At 39.6% G+C, this 27,743-nt stretch overlaps 2 protein-coding genes and 1 long non-coding RNA gene across 4 annotated transcripts in view; 2 read left to right on the top strand and 1 right to left on the bottom strand.

Moving 5' to 3' along the window:
* Positions 1 to 21,810, top strand: part of LOC309643867 (uncharacterized protein) — a 44,533-nt gene extending 22,723 nt beyond the window's left edge. For both annotated transcript variants that reach the window (XM_082427010.1, XM_082427009.1), the window contains exons 2-3: positions 18,698 to 18,928; positions 21,729 to 21,810. In XM_082427010.1, the coding sequence (XP_082283136.1) occupies positions 18,698 to 18,928; positions 21,729 to 21,761 (264 nt within the window). In that variant the 3' untranslated portion in view covers positions 21,762 to 21,810. The remainder of the gene's footprint in view (positions 1 to 18,697; positions 18,929 to 21,728) is intronic.
* The window catches only part of LOC309643875, a 115,335-nt gene that overhangs the window by 68,424 nt on the left and 19,168 nt on the right, over positions 1 to 27,743 (top strand). The gene's annotated exons all lie outside the window — the stretch shown is intronic.
* The window catches only part of SRD5A2 (steroid 5 alpha-reductase 2), a 65,904-nt gene continuing 60,003 nt past the window's right edge, over positions 21,843 to 27,743 (bottom strand). Inside the window, exons 4-5 of the mRNA XM_082427008.1 lie at positions 26,308 to 26,458; positions 21,843 to 23,544 (exon numbers count right to left, since the gene is read on the bottom strand). Of these exons, the coding sequence (XP_082283134.1) occupies positions 23,478 to 23,544; positions 26,308 to 26,458 (218 nt within the window). The 3' untranslated portion in view covers positions 21,843 to 23,477. The remainder of the gene's footprint in view (positions 23,545 to 26,307; positions 26,459 to 27,743) is intronic.

Raw genomic sequence — 27,743 nt, 5'->3', positions numbered from 1 at the left:
TTCTGCATCTTTCAAGCCTTTAATGGTAGTACCAACAATTGCAGTTCACCTAGGGATTAGTAGGGAGAGGAAGCCCCAGCATCTTCTGCTTGGATCTCCCTACTTTAATAACCTTCAGCCCATAAGTGAAGGAACGAACTTGGTAATTCTGCCAGTTGCCAGTGTGTCTATTCCAATCATGCATTTGGGAACTTAGGAAATAACCTGAGGTAAATTCAGACTTTCTAGGCCCACTGTGAGGTCAATTGAGACTAAAACTCTGCTTATCGCCCAACCTTCACAGGCCCCCACTCTGGCAGACTACAGGTGCATTTCAGGTCCCCAGGGAGTAACATTCATTCCAACTTATTGTCTACAATTCCTAAAGATATTGTTATTTTTCTTTCCTTAATTCACTATCATCATGCTATATGGATGCAGGTCCTTTGGGGGAAATCTTGGAGGAATATTTACACTCTATAACTCTGGTCGTGTCATGGGCTCCTTCCTCAAGGAGACCCAGTCCCTTCTTCATTCAAGAGGCTACAAGTCACTGAACTGGCTTGAGTCTGGGATCAGGGTGAGAGCACAAAGTTCTACAAGATCTGTGTCCAGGTCTCAAATGTTTCTGATTATATTTATTACTTTCGTTGAATGCGCATCTATCAGTCCTAAGGACACAGATCAAATTGTCACAATGGGTCACAATATTCACATTGCTCTCCCATCCCTACTGACCATTTCAGGACCTGGGCCATGTTGTCTCAGGCAGTTAAGTGCTGGCACTTAGTCTCAGCCACTCTGGGGGTGTATTGTAAAGTGGCATCTATCACTTTCATGCCCAGGTAGCAAGAGACAGACAGTACAGAGCTTTACAAAATTATGGTGTTTCTCATCAATGCGTTTCTCAATGCTTTGGGTCTTCCTGGAGACACAGTGGAATATAGGAGGGTCACACCTGAAAAATGTATTCCAACTTTCTTCTCCCTAAGCTTTTGGATTTCTTCCTTTCTGTTTCACCAAAGAAGTTATAACACCTCAGATTCATTGAATTAGGCCACTGTTGAGTCCAGATTTCAGTCAACTAAACAAGCAAGCTGATAGCAATCACTCCAGCTGCTCTTGATAACACAGAGTTTTCAAAATCTCTGGCAATTGTACCTATATCAATAGATGCAGTTTGATCCAATATGAATGCCATCATCCTTGGTAGCAAATACTGTGTCCATCAGGATTTATTCAGAAAGAAATGGAAATCACCTTAGGTATTTTCAGCTCAAAGGGATTTAATGCAGGAGATATTGCTTAAAAGTGTTAAAAGGACTAGAGAACCAAAGTGGGGAGAGGTGAGGAGAGGTACTGTCACCCAGAGATCAGGCACTACAAAAGTCACTACCATCTGTATTAGTCTGCTCCAGCTGCCATAATAAAGTTAGAAAGCTACTGTAATCAAGGGGAGTGATCATGGCAGCTGTGATTGGGGTGATAGCTGTGGCAGTGCTTAGAACATGGATTTGTTGATGAATTGGATGTGGAGCGTATAAGAGAGAAAAGTTCTGGATAGCTCCAAGATGGCTCAGTGGCAATTTTTACAACAAAAGCCAGAGTGCCCTTGATCCACAGACCTCTTCTCTGACCCCTCTACACTCACGCCCATAGTGATCACACCCAATCTCATGGATTTAAATGCCATATATTTCTGTATATACCTCCAGCCCTGATATCCAACTCATATACAGTATCTTCAGACATGTGCATCCAACTGTCTTCCCAATAATTTCACTTGAATAACTACTAGATATATCAAAGTTATTCTACCCCAAACTGGACTCAGTTCCTCTTCTACCTTTTTAAAAATGTTTCTCCTCAGGTAGTCCCCCATCAGTATCAATCAATTGCTCAGGTCAAAAAACCCAAAACTCTTAGCATTATCCTTGACTTCTCTATTTGTCTCACACATTACATCCAATCCATCAGCCATGATATTGGCTCTACCTTTAAAATATAATGTAAATCCAAGCACTCCTCACTCTCTCCATCACTACCACTCTGGTTCTTGCCACCACCCTATCTCACCTAGACAACTGCCCTAACCCCTGACTGGTTTGCTTTGTTTTATATTTGGGGCCTTATTGTCTATTCTCCAAAAAGCAAGCAGAGTCATTCTTTTAGCACTTAAGTTTGCTCATGTCTGGCACCTGTCCACTTGAGCGCCTTAATGGATAGAACATACTGCATTCTCCATTGCTCACCATTCACCTGAGGCTAAGTCAAGGAACCACAAAATTCTTCCAAACACTCCCAAACCATCAAAACATAAGCCTAGGCATTAGGAGGTTTGCCAAATCTCTCTGTATTTGATTCTCAGCCTTTTAAATAAAATGATACTTCTTAGTCTTTCATCCTCACATTAGCCTTTTGAGCTCCACACCTCTCTTGCACCATCTTCTCCACAAATCCCTTAAGTGAATGGGTCATAATCCTTCTCACCTTTTATTATTCTCCAGGTAGTAACAGAAAGAATACAGGTTTGGTAGTTAGCCAGTCTTTCAAATCTCATATCTTTCATCAACATTATGGACATAATACCTACTTATCAGGGTTTTATGACATTAAATGGGATAAAATATACAAAATGCCTGGCTATAGTCAGTTCTCAATAAAGGTTTCCTTTCCCATTCCCTTCCCCCAATATCTACTTACTCTCCCTTTCTTCTTTTTTTATCCTGCTTTCTTCTTGAATCGAGTCAACTTTGTATACACTCAGCCACAGGAGATCTGCCAAGATAAAAAGGAAATTGAAGCAGATGGCCAAGTTGCTTTGACATTCTCAAACCCTACTTTTAATGATGGGAAGTAAGACTCCCAGGTTAAAGCAGCAAATGGTGCCATTTGAGACTAACTTAATTCTCTGGCTTCACTTGATTTGAGGAGACCAGGTTTTACTCCCCAACCTGTTCAACCTGAATTACTGTAAAAATGACCAGTTTCTTCTGTTGCCAAAAGTAGTAAGATCTCAGAAATATGGTGGCTCAGAGAGGGGAAGTCAATGTGGAGTTGATTTCATTTGATAGGATACTTAAATCTCAGTGCCTGCAGAGAAACTCTATTTTGTTGAAATATGAGTGTATTTGGCTCACACCATATTTTTATTTATATAATATAGCTTAGTATAATGAAAAAGAGAAAAAGCTATTATATGCACACCCTCTCAAAGAAACCTATTCTTAAAATGTTTCCCCCATTTTATGACAGGAAATATATACAGTATATATACTTCTGGAGGGCCCTGAAAAAATTAGGTTCCTGAAGATCTTTATATGTGGAAAAAATATGATTGTAAATACAACCAGCAAACTGCAGCCAGACAAGGTGATTTGTGGCTGTTTAGCAGAGCAGAACCCTGATTACACCTACAAAATGTTATCAGGGGACTGAAACAGATTAAACAGACCATCTATCACTTAGTAGCAGTTTTCTTTGTTTATAATCTATTCCTACATGTTACTTATCCCTGATTTAATAATATAATAAATTATTGTTTGGAGTTTTCAAAAGCATCATCTGTTTCATTTATAAAGAAGCAGTTGTTCGGGCTCAGGTGTGGGCCCTGGAAAACCCTGTTACATGGAGCTGAGGCTACTAACCCATAACCCAGTGTTTCCAAAGCCTGGCACAATCTCTTACCTGGAAGCACATCTCAGGAAGGAGCTGAATCTCCAAAAAGTGTGAGCGACTGCCCCACTTCCTGGGCACTTGACTCCACACCCACTGGAATAAATCTGTGGCGTAAAAAAGTGACACAGCTCCTATCAAAACGGATGACCTGGAGAGCTGTATTCAACAACAACCCAAGCAACTCAAATAAGTGGGTCCAACTAAGAGAGCAGAAATCACTGAGCGAACTTGAGTGGCTCGTTCATTGAGCTCAGGTGGGATCTTAACTACAGTCTTTGAACTAAGTATGCTCTATCACGCAGCTCATTTGCCATGTTTAATGAACAACATAATTAAAAACAGCAGGGGCAGAGAGCAGCTACCACAGATACTAAAAGGAACACGTCTTCATTCATAGGAAACTTGGCTTCACTTTCCTTCATTTAGAGGTTGAGCTGGAGCAATGGTAAATCCCACATTTCCTATGTTAGTGCAATAGTATCTATATTCTTTGCACATACAGTGAATAATTCTGCAAAAGCACCATCATGTTTCCACACAAATCTATGACACAACTTAACTACAAGGTCTGTGCAAGTAATAATAATTTTAAAAAAGCAAAACATGTCAGGTATCTTGCTGGAGATCAATAGGCAGTAGTGGGGACCATGACAAACTGCACAGCATATTGGATGGTGTGTACTTAGAATAAAGGGGGTAGCTGCCAATCGGCTCCCACTTATTGTTGTCATGTGGAAATTCAGGTTTAAAGGGTAAATGAAAATCTGGATTTTTGTTATTTTTCATTTATTTTAAACACTATTTAGTTTAAACAAACAAAATATTCCTGAGGCTCCATAATTTGCAACCTCTGATTCAGCCAATCACTCTGACTTTGCAGAGACCCCTGATGTTGGGGAGCAGTTGAGGTCCCAGACCAGTCACTGATGATGACCACAGGAAGACAAGGTATGAAAGGAAGATTATGAGTTCAGCTTGAGGCCACCGAGTTTGGGAGAGGAAATCAGGGACCTGAGGGCATTTTCCTGGGAGCCCACCAAGACTTAGGAAGCAGGAGGAGGAGGAATGGAGACTGAGAATTAACCACCCAAGAAGTAGAAAGAAAACCAAGGCAGGGGACAAACATCAAGAGAGAAGAGGGGGTTAAGGAGGGAATGGTCAGGTGAGAGAAATCATACATGGGGTTGAATCCCTTATTTGGTATCTTACTCAGTTTGAGCTTCTGTAACAAAAATGTCATAGTCTTGGTGGCTTAAACAACAGAAATGTATTTCTCACAGTTCTGGAGACTAGGAAGTCCAAGATTAAAGTGCCAACCAATTCAGTTCCTGGTGAGAACACTCTTCCTGGTTATGTCCTCATACGGCAGAGAGGGAGAGGAAGCAAGCTCTCTCACGTCTCTTCTTATAAGGGCACTAATTCCATCATGAGGGCTCCATCCTCATGATATATTTACCTCCCAAAGGTCCCACCTCCTAATATTATCACAGTGGGGATTAGGGCTTCAACATATGAATTTTGGAAGGACGCAAACATGCAGTCCATAGTACTTGAAAAGGACAGTTAAATGTCTGCTGTTTTGGGCCAGTAAGAGGTCCTTAGTGGTGACCTTAGTGAGTGTTGTGACCAGACTGAAAGATGGACCCACTGATCCCACCTGCTGGTATTCACACCCTGTGTGGTCCCTCTCACATTGTGCCAGGTTGGTCTGTGCGTCAGATGGAAGGATGAATGTCTGAGTGGATAAATGTATGTGTGGACTGACTGACAGAAAGGAACTCTGGCAATTTTGTCTATCCTTGGAGCATCCCCATAAGTAGAATGTATCCCTTAGGATTATCTTACCTCATTTTTGCATATCTGTGGGGAACACATGAGACAATGGCATTAAAGATTATTTTCAGTTCTGACAGCTAGCTGTCACTCATTGGGAATTAGTTGAAGGTAATCCTGATAATAAGCATCTAATATCTCTGAAGTTCCTGTTCTTGGTTTCAGAGGCCCCCATGGCTGTGTGTTTTCCACTTCAAACCTGCCAAAATGAGAACAAGTCCCACAAATCGACTGCTGCAGAAGAGGCAAGAATCTGTCAGCATTCAGAGAAGGCTTTCCTAGTCATCACAGTTCGTTTTCATAGCTATTGTGTGAGATCAGTTAGGCAAGTGTTAATCCCATTACACAACAAAGCTTTGACTAAATTCCATTCTGTCAAAAATACAGTAAGCCCTCTACATATGAACCTTCAAGTTGCCAGCTTTCAAAGATGCAAACATGCCCCTGTATGCCAGCTGTTGTACTGTACCACTGTACTTTTCAAGGTACTGTACTGTAAGATTAAAAATATTTTATTTTTTGTGTTTGTTTGTTTTTTATGTATTATTTGTGTGAAAAGTATTATAAATATATTACAGTACAGTACTATATAGCCAATTGTGTTAGTTGGGTACCTAGGCTAACTTTGTTGGACTTAAGAACAAATTGGACTTACGAATGTGCTCTCCAAACGGAACTCGTCCGTATGCATGGGACTTACTGTACGTATATGCATTATGTTAGTAGCCTTTCACTTTTTTCAGGGACACAGTCACATGTGCTTATGGTGTTATTCTTATTTGAGCAGAGTTCCGCTTCTCCCTGCTTTAAAGTTGGGGGGAAAGCACGAGGTACATGGAAGGTCTCAGACAAAAAGGAAGGGAATGAAAATCTGCACTAATGTACGGGAGCCTACAGTTTATAGAATGTCTACCGTGCCAGACACTTGATGTGTATGTCACTTTGACCCTCATAACAACCCTGAAGGGCAAATATTGTGATCCTTGCTTTACAAACATGAAAATTTGAGAAAGTAGTGCTATGATGATGTGGAGCAATTAAAACTCCCATTAAATTAAATTTAAACAATTAAAACTGATTGTGTGAGTGTAAAATGGTCCAAACTCTTTGGTAGTTTCTAATAAATATAAACATACACCCACCTTATCCAAACATTCCACTTCTATGTATATAGCTAGGAGAAATGCAAATATACATCCACAAAAGGTCTTTTCCTAATAGCAGCTTTTTTCACAATAGCCAAAAATGGAAACAACCCCCATGTCCATCAATAAGTGAAATAAGAAAAATAAATTGCAGTATATTCATACCATAAAATAATAGTCATTAAAAAATAATAAATTAATGATACACACAAAACTGTAGGTGAATCTGTATATATAGCTGTATCCTATACGAATCTGTGTCAGCAGGGTGTAAACGGTCGGTCACATGTTCACCAGCCTTGGATACCATCCCTCTATTTCTACCCATCTCTCTTGGGTTTTAGTATTCATTGTCTTGTGAGTGGTTTTGCCTGGTTTGTGAAATCACTCTGGTGTTTCCTCTTGTTTGGAAACCCCTTACTCTGTCTTCTGACCTGCTGGGAAATTTGGACACTAAGTAAGAAGGTGCAAATAAATTGACTTAGGTGACCTCTGAACCAGACCTTAGCAGGAAAACCCCTTCCTCCTTTAGCCTTTAATGGGCTTTTCCTTGACTTTGCATCTCTTAAACTTTCCTCACTGGGGAGGCTGAGAATAAGGAATGGCCCAGGACAAGGGATCAAAAGACCCCCTTACCTGCTTTTGATGTCAGTGTTAACCCATTCTGAAGCTGAGTAGTCAGCCAGCTCACCACGTATTTGAGGGAAAAACTGCAATAATACAGTGTTATTGCCTGGAGCTCTTCCTCTGTATAGCTCCCTGGAGAGCCTGTGCTGGCCACTGTGGCTAAACTTGGGGGATCCTGGGAGCTGGCAAACGGTCACCTCAGTTGAACAAACAGCTACATAAGAATTAATTCTCATTCCCCAAACTCATGTTCACTTTTACAACAAAGTCACCATGTGGACAAAAACAGCATGGCAAGCATCTTTCTGCAATCGAATCTTCTTTTCCAAAACACTTTCTTTCTTTTGCCCATCCCAGGAGACCTCAGCTTAGGCAGCCTTTTGCCATTCAAAAGGCCCTGAATTGGCCCTTTTAGAAGAGGATCAATTAGCAAACCAGCATTAGACTATTCTCCTTTATTCCAGGCTGCAGCAGTATAAGGCACTCGTTAATAAAATAGAGTCACATTTAATATCCATTAATAAAATGGGTAGAGTAAAAGGAAAGACCCAGAGAATAAATTAGCTGTCGTATTGATTATAATTTTTTTGCACAAACTGTGGGCTCTGTTTCTGATAATGAAGACTAACTTAATAGAAAGAAGGCTGAGAGGGATTACATCAGATTTCCTTTTACCAGATCTCTTGGTTCCAGAGCACTTTGCTCTGCATCTAAGCTTCAGATGTTTGTTTACTGGAGAAAAGCTTCAGTGAGCCATGAAGAGTCCTTTAAACATCAATTCCCTCTTGGTTGCAATGTTCTAAGCAGATGAAGCAGGCAAGTTACTTGGTACAGAGATAAGCTTGAGGGGCAGGAGACCCAACAAGATTTTAGGTTCTCCTTGAAGGAGAGATAAAACAACTGATAGTTTAAAATAGAGACAACGTGTTAAGAGAACACACACCACCCTCCCCACTACTCCATCAGGTATATCTTTGGTCAGGTACCTACATTTCCAAGGAAGGAAAAGTTCTACTTTTCATGCTGGTGGGAGGCAGATTGGGACTTGCTCTACCACAGGCATTAGATCTACACTTGGTGAGCTGAGAATTGTTTGCAGGAAAATGTTCATAAACTTGCAAATCCCTTCAGGAAACTCCTTCAAACTCCAGAAACACAACACATCTAAAGAATTCCAGGGAACAAATAAATTACCCCTAAAGGGCTTGCATGTAGGCTCACTCAACAAAAACCAGTGCAAAAATACCAGATTGAAAAGCACATGAACTATAAGTGAAGGGAACCCACTTAGTAATCTTGAAGCATCTGCCAAAAAGGCAGGAACCAGTTAGGACATTTCCTGGGGACTGAGTCTCTTGTGGGAGCCATTTATATGATCTTAGGCTACCTTGATAATACCAGCACTGGTGGACACCGTTTTGGAACTCTCTATCTAACCTGTTAGACCAGTGGGTTTGCCCCATCAAGAGCCCCATCCACTCCTGCACATTGGCCAGGCTTCACAGCCAACTGAGCAATAGCCTCACCCACCAACACCCCATGGCAGCTGCCACTGGGCCCTGCAGCCATTCCAGGAGCCAGCCCCACCCACCAATATCCCAGTGGCAGCCATGGACCCACCACAACAGAAGGGCACACACAGCCCACATAGGGGACATGCCTTAAACACTTGGCTTTGGTGACGAGGGAGGATTGCACTTCTGAGCCCCAGAGGACATCTCCTAAATAAGGCCACTCCTTCAAGGCTGGGAGAGAGAGTTGATTTACCTAATACATAGGAACAAACACAGAGGGAAAAGGTAAATATGTAATAAAGGTAGTAGATCCAATCACTTATAAAACAAGCATGAAGGTTAAAAGACAAAAGTAGTAAAAAAAATAACTAAAATTACAATAATTAGTTAAGGGATGCATAAAGTAAAAAGACATAAATGTGTCATCAAAAGAATAAAAGGTGGGGGGTGGCATAAAATGATAAAGCATTGGAATGCATTCAAATTTAAGTGCCTACCAACTTAAAACAGACTGCTACATACATAGGATGTCATAGGTGAACCTCATGGTAATCACAAGGGAAAAAATATAGTAAATACACAAAAGAAAAGCAGAAAGGAATCTAAAGATAACAATGAAGAAAACCACCGTAACACAAGGAATGAGGGAAAGAGAAGAAGAAAGGAACAGAGAGGAACTACATAAAAAACCATATGAAATATGACATATCAAAATCTACAGGATGCAGCAACAGTGGTTCTAAGAGGGCAGTTTATAGCAATACAGGCCTACCTCAAGAAACAAGAAAAATCCCCAATAAACGATCTAACTTTACATCTAAAGGAACTAGAAAAAGAAGAACAAATGAAGCCTAAGTTAGTAGAAGGAAGGAAATAATAAAGATCAGAGCAAGAATAAATGAGAGACTGAAAAACCTTTTTAAATCAATGAAACTAAGAGCTGGTTCTTTGAAAAGATAAACATAATCAACAAACCTTTGATTAACCAAGAAAAAAAAGAAAGGACTCAAATAAATAAAATCAGGGATGAAAGAGGAGAAGCAGCAACTGATAACACAGAAATACAAAGGATCATAAGAGATTATTATGAACAATTATATGTCAAAAAAATGGACAACCTGGAAGAAATGCATAAATTCCTAGAAACACAATCTTCCAAGACTGAATCATGAAGAAATTGAAAATCTGAACAGACCAATTACTAGTAAGGACATTGAAACAGTTACCAAAATCTCCCAATAAACAAAAGCCCAGGACCAAATGGCTTCACTGGCAAATTCCACAGAACATTCAAAGAAGATTTAATACTTATCCTTCTCAAACTTTCCAAAAAAATTGAAAGGAGGGAATCCTTCCAAACACATTTTACAAAGCCAACATTACCCTGGTACCAAAACCAGACAAGGACACCACAAAAAAAGAAAGTTACAGGCCAATATCCTTGATGAACATAGGTACAAAATCCTCAACAAAATATTAGGAAACAAATAAAACAATGCATTAGAAGGATTATACATCACAATCACATTGGATTTATTTCAGGGGTGTAAGGATTGTTCAACCCCCACAAATAAATCAACATGATACATCACATTAACAAAATGAAGGATAAAAATTATATGATCATCTCAATAGATGCAGAAAAGGTTTTTGACAAAATTCAACATCCATGTATGATAAAACTTCTCAAAAAAGTGGGTCTAGAGGTACCTCAACATAATAAAGGCTATATATGACAAATCCACAGCTAACATTATACTCAAAGGTGAAAAGCTGAAAGTTTTTCCTTAAGATCAGGAACAAGGCAAAGAAGCCCTCTCTCACCACTTTCATGCAACATAGTATTCCTAGCTAGAGAAATTAGGCAGGAAAAATAATAAAAGGAATCCAAACTGGAAATGAAGAGGTAAAACTGTCACTATTTGCAGATGAGATGAAACTATATATAAAAAACCCTAAAGATTCCACCAAAAAACTCTTAGAACTAATAAATGACTTCATTAAATTCCAGGATAAAAAATCAATATACAGAAATCTATGGTGTTTTTATACACTAATAATGAACTATCAGAAAGACAAAACAAAACAAAAAAAAAAAAAAAGAAAGAGAAAACAATCCCATTTAAAGTCACATCAAAAAGAATAAAATACCTATGGATAAAGTTAACCAAGGTGGTGAAAGACCTGTGTACTGAAAACTATAAGACACTGATGAAAGAAATAGAAGACACAAATAAATGGAAAGATATTCTGTGATCATCAATTGGAATAATTAATATTATTAAAATATCCATATTACCCAAAGCAACCTACAGATTCAGTGGGATCCCTATCAAAATTCCAATGGCATATTTCACAGAACTAGAACAAATAATTCTAAAATTTTATGGAATCACAAAAGATCACAAATAGCCAAAACAACCTTGAGAAAGAAGAAAAAATCTGGAGGTATCATTCCCTGATTTTAAACTATCCTACAAACCTATAGTAATCAAAACAATATTGTACTGGCACAAAAACAGATACACAGATCAGTGGAACAGAATTGAGAGCCCATAAATAAACCCATACATATATACAATTCATGTATGACAAAGGAGCAAAGAACATACAATGGGGAAAGGATAATCTCTTCAATAAATGGTGTTGAGAAAACTGGACAGCAACATGTAAAAGAATGAAAGAAGACAACTATATTACACTATACACAAAAATTAATTCAAAATGGATAATGAGTCTAAGACCTGAAACTACAAATTCTCAAAAGAAAACATAAGCATTGACATTGGTCCCAGTGATGCTTTTGTGGATCTGACTTTAAAGGCAAGGAAAACAAAAGCACAAATAAACAAATGGGACTACATCCAACTAAAATTTTCTGCACAGAGAAGGAAACCATTGTCAAAAAAAGAAAAGGTAACTTACTGAATGGGAGAAGATATTTGCAAATCATATATCCAATAGGGGTTAATATTCAAAATATATAAAGAACTCATACAACTCAACAAGATAAAAACAAACAACCAGATTAAAAAATGAGCAGAGGATCTGAATAGACACTTTTGCAAAGAAGACATACAGATGGCCAACAGGCACATGAAACTATGTTCAACATCACTAATTATTAGGGAAATACAAATCAAAACCACAATGATATGTGACCTCTCACTTGTCAGAGTAGCTATTATCGAAAACACAAGAAATAACAAATGTTGGTTAGGATACGGAGAAAAGAGAACCCTCATAAACTGTTGGTTGTACTGTAAATTGGCGCAGCCACTACGGAAAACAGTATGGAGGTTCCTCAAAAAATTAAGAATAGAGTTACCAGCTATTCCACTTCCAGGTATTTGTCTGAAGAACACGAAACCAGTAATTTGAAGAGATATATGAACCTCTATGTTCATTGCAGCATTATTTATAGTAGCCAAGATATGGAAACAACTTAAGTGTCCACCAGTGAATGAATGGATAAAGAAAATGTGGTATACATATACAATGGACTACCACTCAGCCATAAAAAAGAATAAAATTCTGCCATTTGCAACATGAATGGACCTTGAAAGTACAATGCTAAGCAAAATAAATCAGACAGAGAAAGACAATACTGTATGACTTCGCTCATATGTGGAATCTAAAACAAACAAGTGAACAAACAAAATAAAATAAGAACAAAGATACAGAGAACAGGTTAGTGGTTACCGGGCGAGGGGATTAGAGGGTGGGCAAAATGAGTGAAGGGGGTCAACTGTATGGTGATAGATAGCAGCTAGACTTGTGGTGGTGACCACTTTGTAGCATACACAGATGTCAAATTATAATGCTGTACACCTGAAACTTAGAAAAAGGAAAAGAGAAGAGCAGAGAGTCAAGGGAAGAAGAGTGAGTTGAGGGAATTCTGAAGCAAACTATCAAATCAACAGCAGTTACTGAGCCCTGTATGCCTTCACACAATGCTTTGTGCTAAAAGTATATTGAAGTGGGAGACATGTGCTCTAGAACTCAGAGGGGACTAGACATGGATCCATAAAATGATCAAGAAACCAGCCTAGGCAGGATGTAAATCATGACCAAGTTGTGTGGGACCACTGGGAAATTCATGAACTACAAATCAGCAGAGGGAGGGAGTCTGGGGAACTTGAAAGAAGGGAGTGACACTTGAGCAGGATTCTGAAGAATAATTTGAATTAGCTGAGGAGAAGAAATGCAGTAGGGGAGACATTCCTAGTTTGGGTAGAAAAGGAACAAAAACTTGAAGGGGTAATTGAGTGCAGAATGTTCATGTGACAAGAAGGAAGTAAAGTATAGAAAGAGTGGATAAGGGTTTCATAAGAGTCAAGCCATGGAAGATCTTGTAAGCTGATAGGTTTGTTTGATTTCATGTTTGGGGAAATACAAAGCCTTATTAGTAAATCTATCAATTTAGCTGCTATCAGGGCCAGGACTAGAACGAGGCAAGTGAGGTGAAAGAAGCACTTGCCTCTACTGCAAAATTTAAGAAGGCACAAAAAACTCAGTAATCAAGATAAATAATATTCTAATGCAGCAGTTAAAAGACAAATCAATGTACAAAAAGTCCATGATGAGCAAAATATCAAGGTTTTAAATAAAGGCAGAATCAGTAACAGTGGCACACTGAGCTATATTAAAGCCTGAGACAAAAGCAAAAATAAGTAATATCTTGTCCTCTTTTTGGAAACTCAGAACATGTATTAGCATATTAAAGGTTTTGAAAAATACTGCAGAAAAGAACCCTATTCAACTTTGCTTAATCCTACAGATTCCGAATATATTTAACCACACAACATTTTTGCAAGCAACATCTCTTATCACTGTAGAATATTTTTCAGGGAAGGCCAGTATAGTCTAACTTTTTTAAAAACTGATAATGAAACCGAGGCATTGAGAGTCGGCAAGATCTTTCTAGTTAACTAGGAGTAAATCAATGAAAAATGTTATAGATGTATGAGTTCTTTTCTTCATGAATAAGTGTGGTATAATGAACAGTTTTTAATTTTTCTTTAATTATTTTTTACAGACTTTAAGTCATTATACCTATTGATTCATTGAGAACTATCTGTGAAATACGGCTGTATAAATCATGAGCGGTTGGGTTAAACCCATGCTGACTTCAAGGTAAAATATTACCTTTAGTTTCTGCTTACTGTATTGGGAAATGAACACCTAAAAACCTGATCTTGCTGCAAGTAAGAGTTATAAAATCTGGACAAAATATGAAAACAACTACCTGAGACTCTAGAGATGGAACAAAAGCAGGCAGTTTTTGGAGGAGAGTTGAAATCTGCTGCATGGGAAAAAATAACATCCCCTTCTTGTGGCTTTCTTCTGAAAGCAGTAACTTGAAGATGGATCAATAGAAAGTATACAGTCTAAACAACAGGAAAAAAAGTCAACACAACCTCTTGGATATATGGAACAATTTCAAAAAGTCTAACATATGTGTAAATGTAATTTAGACAAAGAAGAGAGAGAAAAGGGAGCAGAAAAAATATTTGAAGAAGTAATGGCCAAAAACTTCCAAAATTTGGTAAAGGATTTAAATTTACAAATTCTGTAGTTTCATGAACCCCAAACAGGATAAATTTGAAGAGGCACATGAGGTTCAAACAGTTGAAAAACAAAGATAAAGAGAAAATCATGAAGTATGATTTCCGAAAAAAATGACACACAACGTTCAACAGTTATTTGAATGATCACAACTTCTCATCGGAAACCAAGATGAACTCTCAACTCATATCTCATCACATCTTACAAAAAATTAACTCAAAACGGATTATAGACCTACATGAAAAACATAAAACTACACAACGTCTAGAAAAAAAGTAATGATGCAGCCACTTTGGAAAAACAGTTTGGCAGTTTCTTCTTTTTCTAAAAAATGAAACCGTTTAAACTAAAAAAACAAAAACAAAAACCGTTCACCCATTTCAGTTTCAGAAACAGTTTGGCAGTTTCCTGTAAACATAGGCATATCATAATCCAACAATCCTTCTCCTATGCAGTTACCCAAGAGAAATTAAATTTTTGTTTGTACAAAAATCTATACATAAATGTTTATAACAGCTTTATTTATAATCGCCAAAAACTAGCAACCATTCAAATATCCATCAACATGTGAAAGGATAAATAAAATGTATAGATTTTGGCAAATTTAATGCAATATTACTTTGCAATAATAGGGAATGAACTACTGATCCACACAGTAACACAGACGAGTCTCATGACTGCTGTGTTACGCCCAGCGAAGGAACCAACACATGCTAGCGTATACACTGCATGATTCCATTTAGGTAAAATACAAACTAACCTGTAGTGAGGAAAATCACATCAGTGGTTGTCTGTGACTAGCGGTGAAGGGAAGAATGGACTGCAAAGAAGCATAAGGAATCTTTTATGAGGATGAGGAAATATTCTGTATCTTGATTACAGTTGTAGTTTCACTGATGTATATGACTGTCAAACTCATCATATATACACTTGAAACAGATGCAATTTGTTGTAAACAAATTTTTCTTATCAAGTTGATAAGGAAAAGACATCTCTACTATCATTTTGCTTTCTTATGTTCTTCTTTCTCCTAAAAATGAATGAAAAAGAAAAAAGTTTGTCTAATAAAGTGATTTACATAATCAAGTCACTGATATATCATCTTTCTAGAGCCTTTTCTCCTCTATCACAGTTTCTCCATCTTTTTTCCTTCACTAGTTCCCTTGAATGCAAGTAGTACAAGTGTTTTGGAGCACTAACCCCACTTCTGTAGACAGAAGTTCTGTAGTTGTTGCCCAGAATCTGGTGCTCCAGGAGGTACAGCTTTCCCTGGAACTGAGCTAAACTTCTTGAGTCCTGCATTTTTCCATCCACACACATCCAGGTGTTACTGGCTCAGACCCAGAACCCAATGCAACTGAATTACTGATGTCTTGAGAGATCCTAGGCAGGGCTGGATTGATTTCCATAAACCAATTGGAACTGTAGGCCAGGTTGGCACAGGAAAACTTGTCAACCAGGAATTTTGTCAATGCCTAGAGCTTAGAGTTACAAACTTTGAAGGGTTTAGAGAACACTAGTCTAAACCCTGGCTTCCATTCAACCTGACCTTCCCCAAGTCATCTTCCAGCCTCTTCTTTTTTTTTTTTTTAATTTTTATTTATTTATTTATTTAACATCTTTATTAGAGTGTAATTGCTTTACAGTGGTGTGTTACTTTCTGATTTATAACAAAGTGAATCAGCTATACATATACATATATCCCCATATCTCCTCCCTCTTGCGTATCCCTCCCACCTTCCCTCTCCTACCCCTCTAGGTGGTCACAAAGCACCGAGCTGATCTCCCTGTGCTATGCGGCTGCTTCCCACTAGTTATCTATTTACATTTGGTAGTGTATATATGTCCATGCTACTCTCTCACTTCGTCCCAGCTTACCCTTCCCCCTCCCCATGCCCTCAAGTCCTTCCTCTACGTCAGCATCTTTATTCCTGTCCTGCCCCTAGGTTCTTCAGAACCATTTTTTTTTTAGATTCCATGTATATGTGTTAGCATACGGTATTTATTTTTCTCTTTCTGACTTACTTTGCTCTGTATGACAGTCTCTATGTCCATCCACCTCACTACAAATAACTCAATTTCGTTTCTTTTTATGGCTGAGTAATATTCCACTGTATATATGTGCCACATCTTCTTTATCCATTCATCTGTCGATGGAGACTTAGGTTGCTTCCATGTCCTGGCTATTGTAAATAGAGCTGCAATGAACATTGTGGTACATGACTCTTTTTGAATTATGGTTTTCTCAGGGTATATGCCCAGTAGTGGGATTACTGGGTCATATGGTAGTTCTATTTTTAGTTTTCTAAGGAACCTCCATACTGTTCTCCATAGCCCAGCCTCTTCTTGAATGCTCCAGTGATGGGAAATTCACAGCCAGGTTCTTTGTCTTCCTTATAGTTAATCAAATCTCTCTCCCTTGAGGTTTACCCCTTGTTTCATTTCTGGCCTCTCTCCCCCAGTCCATGGGGTGTCCATAATTCTCATCCCAACCCCCAGTTGCCCACAGCCCCTGCTGCACGTCTAAACAATCCCCACCGGAGGGCACTCCAAGCACTGCCCAGTCTCTCCCCTCTGTCGGCTCCTCCTCTGCTTCCATTTCTTTGCCCTGCTGCAGGCCGACCCTGTGACAAAGGGTCAACCAAAGTAACCCCTGCCAAGAGATATTTAACCAAGTGTCATTTCAGGTCACTTGGTGCTTTAACCCAAGTAGAAGAAGGTAAATACCTAGAATTGCTGGGTTATAGGGTAACCTAAGTTTAACATTTTCAGGAACATTTCAGGAACTGCCAAACTGTTTTCCAAAGATGCTGCACCATTTTGTATCCCTACCAGCAATGTATAAGGGTTCTGATTTCTTCACATCCTCATCAACCCTCATTATTATCTGTCTTTTTGATTATAGCCATTCTAGTGTGTGCGAAATGGCATCTAATTGTGGTTTTGATCTGCATTTCCCTAATGACTAATAATGTTGAGTATCTTTTTATGTCCTTATTGGACATTTGTATATCTTTTTTAAAGAAATGTTTATTCAAATCCTTTGTCCATTTTTAATTGGGTTATCTGTCTTTTTATTATTGGGTTGTAAGAGTTCTTTATATATTCTGGATATAAGTCCCTTATCAGGTATATGATTGGCAAATATTTTATCCCAGTCTGTGGGTTGCCTTTTTACTTCCTTGGTGGTGCCCTCTGAGGTACAAAAGGTTTTAATTTTGATAAAGTTCAACTTGCCAATCTTCTCTTTTATTGCTTGTGCTTTTGGCATCATGTCTAAGAAATCATTGCCTAATCCAACATCATAAAGATTTATTCCTATGTTCGCTTCATTGGGTTTTACAATTTAAGCTCTTACATTTAGCTTTATGACTCACTGTGAGTTAATTTTTGTTCATTGTGTAAGATAGGGACTGAAATCCATTCTCCTGCCTGTGGATATCCAATTATCTCAATATAAATTAGCTTAATGAATGAAAAATTTGATATGACATGTCTTCAGTGATCACCAGGCGTCTGGGTTTTTCTTACAGTTCTTATAGGCTAAAGGAAAATGATGAATCTATCAAACTAGTACAGGGCAGAAGAAATCTGCTTTTACCTAACATATCTCTATGGCTTTTAGGGTGGAGGAGAGTGCATTAGAACTGTTGATAAAGTGTGGTGGTGTTTCAGCTACATGAAGCTCTGCTAATAATTCTGCTAGTTGCCAAGTGGGGGATGGAGAGGTTTAGAGCATTCCTGGCACCTGTAAATTTGGGAAGAGTAATGCCTCATATGTCGGGGAAGAGTAGACTTCAGTTGCGTTGAGAAGACCAGGTAAGGATTAGATAGAGCCCCCAGAGTCCAAATGACTACTGTATAGAAGGCTACAGGGCTCATTTTCATCTCTTACATTTTTCTATCTTAAATTTTCAATAAAATATATTGAGAGTTTTGTCCATATTTAAAATTCATCTCTAGTTTCATAATGGACATAATGAGGGCCCAGTGTATGTGACTGTCCCTATGAACCCTTCCCAGACTCCTCACAAATACCATCTCACTATTTTCTATTCTCCCCTTCTGGGTTGTTTTTTTTTTTTTTTTTTTTTAATTTCTTCTGCTTTTACTGCACTATTTTGGGATTGAGTAGTTTTTTGATTGTTTTTCTTTTCCACTATTAGTTTATTATTTATATCTCTTTTTTAAGTTGTTGCCCTAGAGTTTGTACAATATATATCTTTAACTTAACACAGTTTACATTTATATTTATACCTCTCTCTGTATAGTGTAAGAATCTTACATTATTGAAAATGAATTAATGAATTAATTAACAAAATTTAATGGATTTTTATGGTATTTGCTTTCTAGTCAGTGCTGAAAAATGCACCCCAAAAGGATCCTCTTCTCTGGGGCCTCTGGAGTACCGGAAAACAAAGACCACGACAAGGGAAAACCCTGACGGATGCTGACTCCTCGGGCTGCCCTCCCTCCCCGTTGGCCTCACGGAACTTGGATGCTGCCATACGCTTCTCAGAACAATTCCTTCACCTCTTTTTCACAAGTGTCACTTCTGCACAGACTGAAAACCATCTTTATGAGGTGAGCGGACAGAAATACAATTAAATTATTTATCGTGAGGCACAGCCATATGGCTTGTGTTTAAAGGAACTCAGCTTCTTCCCTTATAAAAAAAGGAGCTCCAAGAAGAGTTTATTTTCTCTCTCAGAGGGATTTTTTTTCCCTGCGAGGATAAGGAAAGGATCTGGCTTATACAGACCTGGACACAAGGGGAAGAGAAGAAACCACTCCGTCACGAGAGGCCACCCTCTCCCAAGGCCCTTTGCCTCACTTCACTGCAGACCTTCCACCACCCCATCCCATTCCTCCCACATAAGTCCCCACCTTCCTCCACTTTCTCTCTCTGTTCCCCTCCTCCTCCCAGCCAGTCTGCCACGTGGGAGAGGATACCGGATATCCTTCACTTAGACTCTGACTACAGTGAGAAAAGCCAAGCCCTGCACCCGCAAAGGTTAGGACAAAAGGAACTAACACAGCTTAATACATACTTTAACCTTCCCCAAAGACATATTTCACTCATCCAAATCCCAAGCTATGGTTAGTGGGAAGAAATAAGACACAAGTAACACAGAACCTTTTAAGATCAAGGCTTAGTGGACTTATAGATAGAAAAAGCAAATCTCTTATTTAGAAATTAAATCCATTCAATGGCTATTAAATCATCCAAGCACCCACATTACCATGTGGTACCATGCCTCTTTCTTTTATCATGAGATAGTATAGATGTTATAAAACAATCAGCAGCCTTCTCTAGAAGGTTCTGCCTTACCTTTATTGTTAACCTGCTTATTTGCCATGCCCGAACCTCAGCCCACAGCCTATTAGAGAATCAAAAAGCCAGGCAAGAATGGAAACGACTCTTCACGAGTCCATTCCTTCACATGCCAAGAGCTTTCTCTTGGTGAGATTGCCATGAGGTTACCACAAGAAGTCAAGATGGCTATTGCAAAACTACAGGACAGTAAAATCATAGATTTATTTATTGGCTTTTGAAAGAGTTTAAACCACCCAAGTCACTATTTAATTGCAAATTTCTCATTAGCAGTCTTTCCTCCTTCTGAACGTGGCAGAACCAATGTTGCTCTGCATGAAGATAAGTGTTTGGGATGAGGAGAAGTTGTGACTTAACATCTTTTCCATGCTGAACACAAATGTCATCTCTACTACACCTTCATTTTATCAAATAGGTTCAAGATAAGGGCATCAGCCAGCTCCTCCCCCACAGAGTGAAAAAAACAGTTTCCACCCAATGCCCAGGACAATCAGTGTGTATCTGAATTGTGACACAGTACTTAAGCTCTGGCTATTTTTCTCCTGCATGAGTTCTTCAGAAATCCAAATGGCAGGCCCTAAATGGCAAGAGTCATGTCTAATTCAACAATATCCTCCCACCCCTTACCATTTTTCATATCATAAATACTCAAAAATGATTGCTGAGTGAATGAGTGTGTTCAGGCCTCAAATTCACACCTGTCTGGGTAGGCTCTGCTGGGGTCTCTCTTGTAAAAGTCTGCTGTGCTTTACGAAGAAAAAAAGACTTCTGATCCTTAAAGGGACAAGTTAAGACCAGCTATGGAACACCTTGGAAGGCATTTAACACTGGGTCTTAGTGTCTGCATCTGTGATACAAAGGGGTGGACCTAGCTGATGTCTTTTTTTTTTAACTATTTTATTTTGTTTAGATTGTCTTATTTTACATTTTTTTGCTTGTTTTTATTTTATTTTTTATAATTTTATTACTTTATTTTTAAAAAATTTTTATTGGAGTATGATTTACAATGTTGTGTTAGTTTCAGGTGTACAGCAAAAAGTGAGTCAGTTATACATGTACATATATCCACTCTTTTTTAGATTCTTTTCCTATATAGGCCATTACAGAGTATCGAGTAGAGTTCCCTGTGCTATACAGTAGGTCCTTATTAGTTATCTATTTTATATGTAGTAGTGTGTATATGTCAATCCCAATCTTAGCTGATGTCTTAAATGTGCTTTGGCCCTTTAATTCTGAAAACAAAACATTACAGCACCTCCTACAGGCCAGTAGGAAAACATTCCCACCAGGAAAAGCCACTGTCATATTTTAGCCCCTAATTTCAAAAACCACTCCAAAGAAGCCTAAATTAACCATATTTTTGTTGCACTCCAGTTTTAGGAGAAAAGGGAAATATGTTTAGGGATGAGCAAGGCTTCAGACCTTTATTGTATTCCTTCTGCATACGTATTCTAGACCTAAACAGAGAAATCTAGTTGAATAGCCCTACAGCAGAGAATACCTGTTATCAAGAAAATATTTAAAATTACATAAAGGTTATTCGACCCTATTTTTAAATTAAGAAGGTCCACGATCATGTTAACTTGAAATGACAGTAGAATTTCTTAAATTTCCAGACATGCGTTTCCTAAGTAAATCAGGGTTGGCCTAAATAAAATTCTAGAGAGCACCTTCTAGTGGCAAAAACATGCAATTGCTGAATAGCAGTTTCGTCCTGAGATTGCACACACTGGGCAAATAGTAGCTATCATTTGTTGAGCACTTATTACATTTCAAGGACTGGTCTGGATGTTTTACATGGTAATAAGATAAAGGATTTAATAAAGGCAGTTTTCAATGTCACGGAGAGAACAAGGAGTCTTTTATTTCACAGAGGCCAAGCTACACTTTAAGATTTATTTCACTCTGTTTCTCTCACTCCCCCGTGTATCCCTGAACACTAGGAGGGGCCTCCAGCCTTAGCACATTCTCCTGCGCCTTTATTGCACCTGCTTGGACTTCTTAGCTGTGTGACAAGCTCTATAAGTCATATTTCTCTTTTATTTTCAGCTCAGAGCCCTGAGTTTCAAGTTAGCAAAATGAAGAGAGAAGAGAAAAAAAGGAAGCAACACTTGGAGGAAAAAAAAAAAAAAGAATAAAGGGGGAACAAACACAGTGCAACACTTTATGAAAATCTTCATGAGTCTGGGGATCTTTTAATTCAAAAAAATTACTTAACATCCATGATTTGAGAGGCACTTAAACAGCAAAACATGTATATATATGATTACAATTTATATTTTTCAGTAATCTACATCATCTTCAGGTCTTCTGAGTGTCCTGTGTGTTTTATCCTAGTGAATTTCTGCACTTAGCACTACATCTGATAAAACTGGTGCTCATTCTCAAAGGGGTTTGCTAAATATTACCAATGCTGACTACAAACCTAGACCTACAGAGACAAATGTCGTACATTCTAATTATGAATGTTCAGCCCCTTCCTTAAAGAGCCCAAAGTCTCAGCACCCATGCAAAGGTGACCCCTCCACCGAGGCTGCAAATTCTGATGTCTACCAGCTGATCAGTCCCAGCTCTTAGCTGGCTCCATGGGTCCAGATCCTCCAACTTTTTAAAAGACACTAGAGAATGCAGAAACCTCCTAATTTTTAAATTTTGGAAACTTTGAATGTAAACAAAAAAAGAAAACCAGACTCTGTGAGAAACACTGTCGGAGCCAAACAAAGCAGGTTTTCTGCCTAGAGGCGTCCCTCCGGTTGCAATTTTCAGCCTCTGCTCCCAGGACTTTTGAGAACTGATGTTCAAGGCACCCCTAGGGAACGCCTTCTTGATCAGATCCTGAGGACTGTGACGCAGAAACTCCAGAAGGGAAGAGTTGTTGGGTGCTTCTGAGATGCTTTACCATCATGGTACACATCTTGTCCAGGCAAACAACATAAGCTCTTATTCGGTGATTTCCTTATCTGACACTCATTATTTGGATATTCCCACCAGTTTCTAAGAATGTAAGAATTTGCCGTCTATTGTAAAACACTTTTTTGCTCTTGGTAGTCAACCAGAGTCATCTCTTCTTCTTTGTGGTCATTAAAATCTGACCTTCAATAAAACCCACACCAGCTTTCTGGATTAGCCTATGATATCTCTAACAGGGATTGTGGACTCTGCAGGAAGACAGAGGCACTAAGACAATGCACACATTTGAAATGGAGTCAATGCGTCGTTGCATTTTCAGCAATATGAAGACAGAACTCCCCTATTAAAAGTCTACTTAATCATTTCACATTTTTCACAGTTAACTAAGGAAAACCCACGTGAGTGGGTTTTCATTTGGAAGAAAAATTGCTCTGGGTCCGTGCAGCTTCAGAATTTAAATCGCTGCGGATTTGTATACGTGTCAAATGTGCACCTTTAATAAATTCTATAAGCACTGCCCTCAACTCAAAACTTTCTCGACTACAGAGCTGTCTTACACTGATACAGAGCAGGTATAAAGCCACCTGCACTTGGGTCTTTCAAAGAAAAAAATACATAGGGAACTTTGCACTTTCTAGGAGGAATAGCTAAGAAGTAGATGTCTTTGCGTAAAACAAAGGGCCTTGTTGAAGCTTCAGTAGGCGATCAGGACAGGGAGGATGGGAGGAAACACTAAGGGGGCCCATGCAGAACCCTCAGGCCAGCTGCCGGAACGCCAGAGGCCTACTATTACATATACACAATGGGACTTTAAAAAGTTACAGGTTCAGCAGCTTGATGGTTTTCAACAGGATTGTGGGAGCTTTGTTCCCTTTTTACTTGGTTTCTTTAAAAGATGACTGGAATGAGGGCTTTCCGAGACTTGGGGTAGTCCTCAAACATCTTGAGGTAGAATCTAAAAGACAAGAGAGGAATAATTATAAATACAACCAAGCAGTGGTCAACGACTGAGGTTTGATCTGTTTGGAATCCCTGTTACAAATCAGCCTGCAGCTGTTCAGGGTCTGACGCTTCCAGATGGCCATCTATCTATCTTCTTCCTCCCTCCTGCTTCCTATCTCTTGTAGATGCTGAAGCTTCTCATGTTGAGAAATAAACATAATAGCCAGAGGACAGCAGCGGTGGCCGCACAATAGGATGAGCGCACCTGATGCCACTGGATTATACATGTAAAGTTGTTAAAATGGTAAATTTTATGTGATGTGTATTTTACCCAATGAAAAATACATCATAGCCAGAAAGAAGTACTCAGTGGATTCAACTGAGAAATACAGGGAACCAGAGACCCCAAAGAGCATGGGCAACGTTAACCCTAGAGAACTGGTCATGTTCCCAGGGAAGATAGCCCTTCATGAGGCCTGGGAACGCCAAGAAAATGTTACCTTGTATTATGGGTTGAATTGTGTTCCCCCCAAATATATGCTGACGTTCTAACCCCCAGTTCCTGAGAATGTGACCTTATTTTGGAAATAGGGTCGCTGCAAATATAATTTATTAAGATGAGGTCATACTGGAGCAGGGTGGGCCCTTAATCCAATATGACTGGTGTCCTCATGAGAAGGGGAAGAAGAGACACAGAAACAGACACACATGGGAGAAGGCCACGTGAAGACAGAGGCAGGGATTAGAGTGATGCAGCTATAAGCCATGAACACCAAAGATTGCCGGCCACTTCCAGAAGCTAGGAAGAGACAAGGAAGGATTCTTCCCTCGAGCCTTCAGAGAGAGCGTGGCCCTGCCCACACCTTGATTTCAGACTTCTGCCTTCAGAACAGTGAGAGAATAAATTTCTGTTCTTTAAGCCACTCGGTTTGTGGTCATCTGTTTCGGCAGCCCAGGGAGACTAATACATCTTGTAAAAAGGCTTTCCCTTTAAGTGACCAGGCTGTTCTCTTACCTAGTTGAAGCTGGCAGCTCTCAAGTTATAATTAAGATGGTACACTCTGTTCAAGTACCATAGTTTGAACTGGGGGACAAATAGTATTAATATGTCACAGGAGGTGGCTGGTTTTCCGTGCTGTGATTTGAGGTCTGCTGAGCTGCTTCTCACAAACCCCAGTAAGCCCTGTAAAAAGATGCCCTCCGCCCTTCCCTCTGAAGCAGGCTGACATAATAGGACAGGGCCTCAGTTTGGATTTTGCTGTTGTACTAGCTAGAACCCTCTGGTGGGATTGCTATCCCTCCCGTGACCAAGCCCAGCACAGGCCACCCTTCTCAGGGCCCCTCCAACTGCTGGCTGATGCCCTGTCCTCTCCCCCGCCCCTCTGACTCTGGTGGGCAACAGGCCTACCTGAATGGGGGAGAACTATTACACTGACCCCCTTCCAGGCTGGGCACCCTCTGGCGCCCTTCCCCACCAAGCAAAGGAAGGGGTAAGAATACGTCATGAGGAGAGTTGCTGTTTCATTCATTTCTCACAGGTCTCTGCATAAATTCCACTCCAAGGAAAAGAACACATTCTTATTTAAACCTTCAAAACTTTGAAATTAATCATTAGCAGGACTAAAACACCTATGCAGGAGTATAAGGGGTTCCTTCAGGGTCCTGGTTCCAAGTCCGTTCTCTCTTTGGGCATCCATCCCCTCTGTCACCAGTAACCACAGGCTTTCTCTTTCCTCCAGCCCCATTTCAGCGAAGGGATCTGACATTTGCCTTTACAGCCTGATAGCAACTTAGTCTGTAACCCTTTCCCTTCCGGTGATACTTTTCCTTAACTCTTTTGTCCTCACCCCATCCCAGGTTCAGGGATTGGGAGGGAGGTAGGAGTTAGTAAAGCTTTAGGCTAGACCCACAGGGGAACGGGTCTAAACCCCTGCAATTCCCAGCATTCCCCAACAGATGGCACAGTCCTGAAACTGCACCACACAAGTACATAATTGTTGACCCTATCTTCCCAGGAAGCCAGCAATGACCTTGGTAATGATTTATGGAGGGTGGAGGTAGAGGAAGGAGGAGAGTACCAAAATAAGCCCTGGTATTACACAGATTCCAAGAAAATAATCCTAGAGTTTCAAGGGCTCTGTGATTACCTGAACAGTTAGCACCAAACCTAGAATTAAAAATAGTAGGCACACTAGGTACAGGGCTAGTACTTTTCCCCAGTGGTTATCCATCCTGGCTGTACCTCAGAATTACCTGTGAAGCTTAGGAAAGTGCAACCTGGGCTCCCACCTATGGAACACACTTGGAGAGATGTGGCGGAAGTGAATTGAAGCACGGAAATGGAATCTACATCTTGTACCTCCTCTTACCTGTAGCCCACTGCCAAACAGCAGCCATTGACAGATAAGCCTGATGGGAGGGCACAGAGCCTGGGTCAACTAACTCATGTGGACACTGAGTGCTTCTCTCTGGGAAGCCTTCTTCAACAAGGAGGCATGTGGCTTCCCAAGTCACTTTGGTGCTCCTGTCTACCTGGGTTTGTTTTTGCTCATAGGAAGAAAAAAAATTGTTACTGTTACTGTCATCCAGCTAAATTCCAACCTCAGTGAAAATCCAAAAAGTCAGAATTTATCCGTCTGGATAATTGTATCAACCTTACCTTTTAAAAAAATAAAATAAAATCTCTTCGGTGTCTGTATCTGATTCCGTGTGTTAATAAAAGCCTATTTGGAGAAGAAAGCTACGTGGACACTGCCACCTTGATTGAAAAGTTTACCTATGGTGGTGAAAAGCTCTCAGCCCAAGGAAACAAAGTGAGAAAAATGCAAATGCAAGTGCTGGGAGGGACCAAGTGGCCAGGGCATAGCCGATCCATTCAATGATCTCGCCAAGGAAATTGGCTCCAGAAACGTACGTGAACAAGCCACCTGCGTGCAGAAGAATCAACAAGTCAATCATCAGTGCTAGATCATTGCCGCATTAAAACCCCTGTGCTTTGTTCCAAAATACATAAGGGAACCTAGGATGAATGTGGGGCTGGACTGCCTTCAGAGTAATGGGAGTTTGGTGGAATCCTCTTGGGGAGAAGGGAGAACAGCATCAGCATCCTGTAGCCCTCAGAACATCCTGGAATCGTGAGGAGTGGCCCCAACTGCTGGATGAGCTCCATACAAATCTCCAACAGCTGCTGGACTACTGGTTCCGGACAGGACAAGGATGAGGTGCAGGAGGTTGGGGATTGTTTCGTTCTATTAAGTAACATTTCCAGCTACCACTCACCTTCTCACTCCTTCCCTGGACACACACACAGCACGTCCACCGCACACAAATTAAAAGAACACAGCACGTGAAAATAATAAAAACCTGAACTGATGTGAGAATTAGTCAGATTCTCCTTTGGCATTTGCCCTCCCACTTCTGAAAAGCAGTACACTCTGTTCAGGTTTAAAGTACAGAGTGGGAGCTGCAGGGGTTTTGCCCTACTGGAGGCTGGTGAAGTCTGTTTCTATTGATTTTAAAGATTTCCTTTTCTATCCAACCTCTATTTCTGACCTCAAAACTGTATCTAGAAATCAACACATTTATAATGTTAGGAAATATATCTACACTCAATATTTCTGCCCCACGCTAAACTGGGAAAGTTTCACCCCAAACAATTTTTTCTTTCCATACTTATACAAAGAAAATTTTGTTTTTAAGTCATTATCTAACATAACTTAATAGTTGGGGACTAACTTTGGCAATTTAACTTTTAAGAGCTTTCTCTGCTCTTCTCTATTTTTCTAGTTACTGAATGAAGACAAAAAATCAAAGCCCCTTAAAGTTATCTTCCTTAAGGATGATATTGCATCAGCAGTTCCTGACCTGTAATTCCCCAGGAGGAAACACTGGCCTACTGCAAAGGGTCTATAAGTAGTCTGTGAATATAGCAAATGGTGTATCTCAACATACAGTATTATTTTTGTTTGATGTAGGTACTGAAAGGATGTTAGCAACATTCAAATTCATTTAAGTGTTACCGAATTCAAAGTAGCTTTGTCATTATTTTTTTAATCAGTGGATATTAGTCTATGCCAACATCATGTCGTAATTCAGTAATTTTTAAATGTAAATAAAGAGTTGCACTTACATCAAAAAGGGTGAGAGCCATTGACCTACACAAATACCCACATAAAAATGTTGAAGGATGACTTGGACGAATTCACTCCCACC

Source organism: Balaenoptera physalus (assembly GCF_965194825.1).
Source record: "Balaenoptera physalus genome assembly, chromosome: 15".
In the NCBI taxonomy this organism is placed as follows: Eukaryota; Metazoa; Chordata; class Mammalia; order Artiodactyla; family Balaenopteridae; genus Balaenoptera; species Balaenoptera physalus.
The sequence above is the reverse complement of the archived record's forward strand: the minus strand, read 5'-3'. Positions and strand labels throughout refer to the sequence as shown.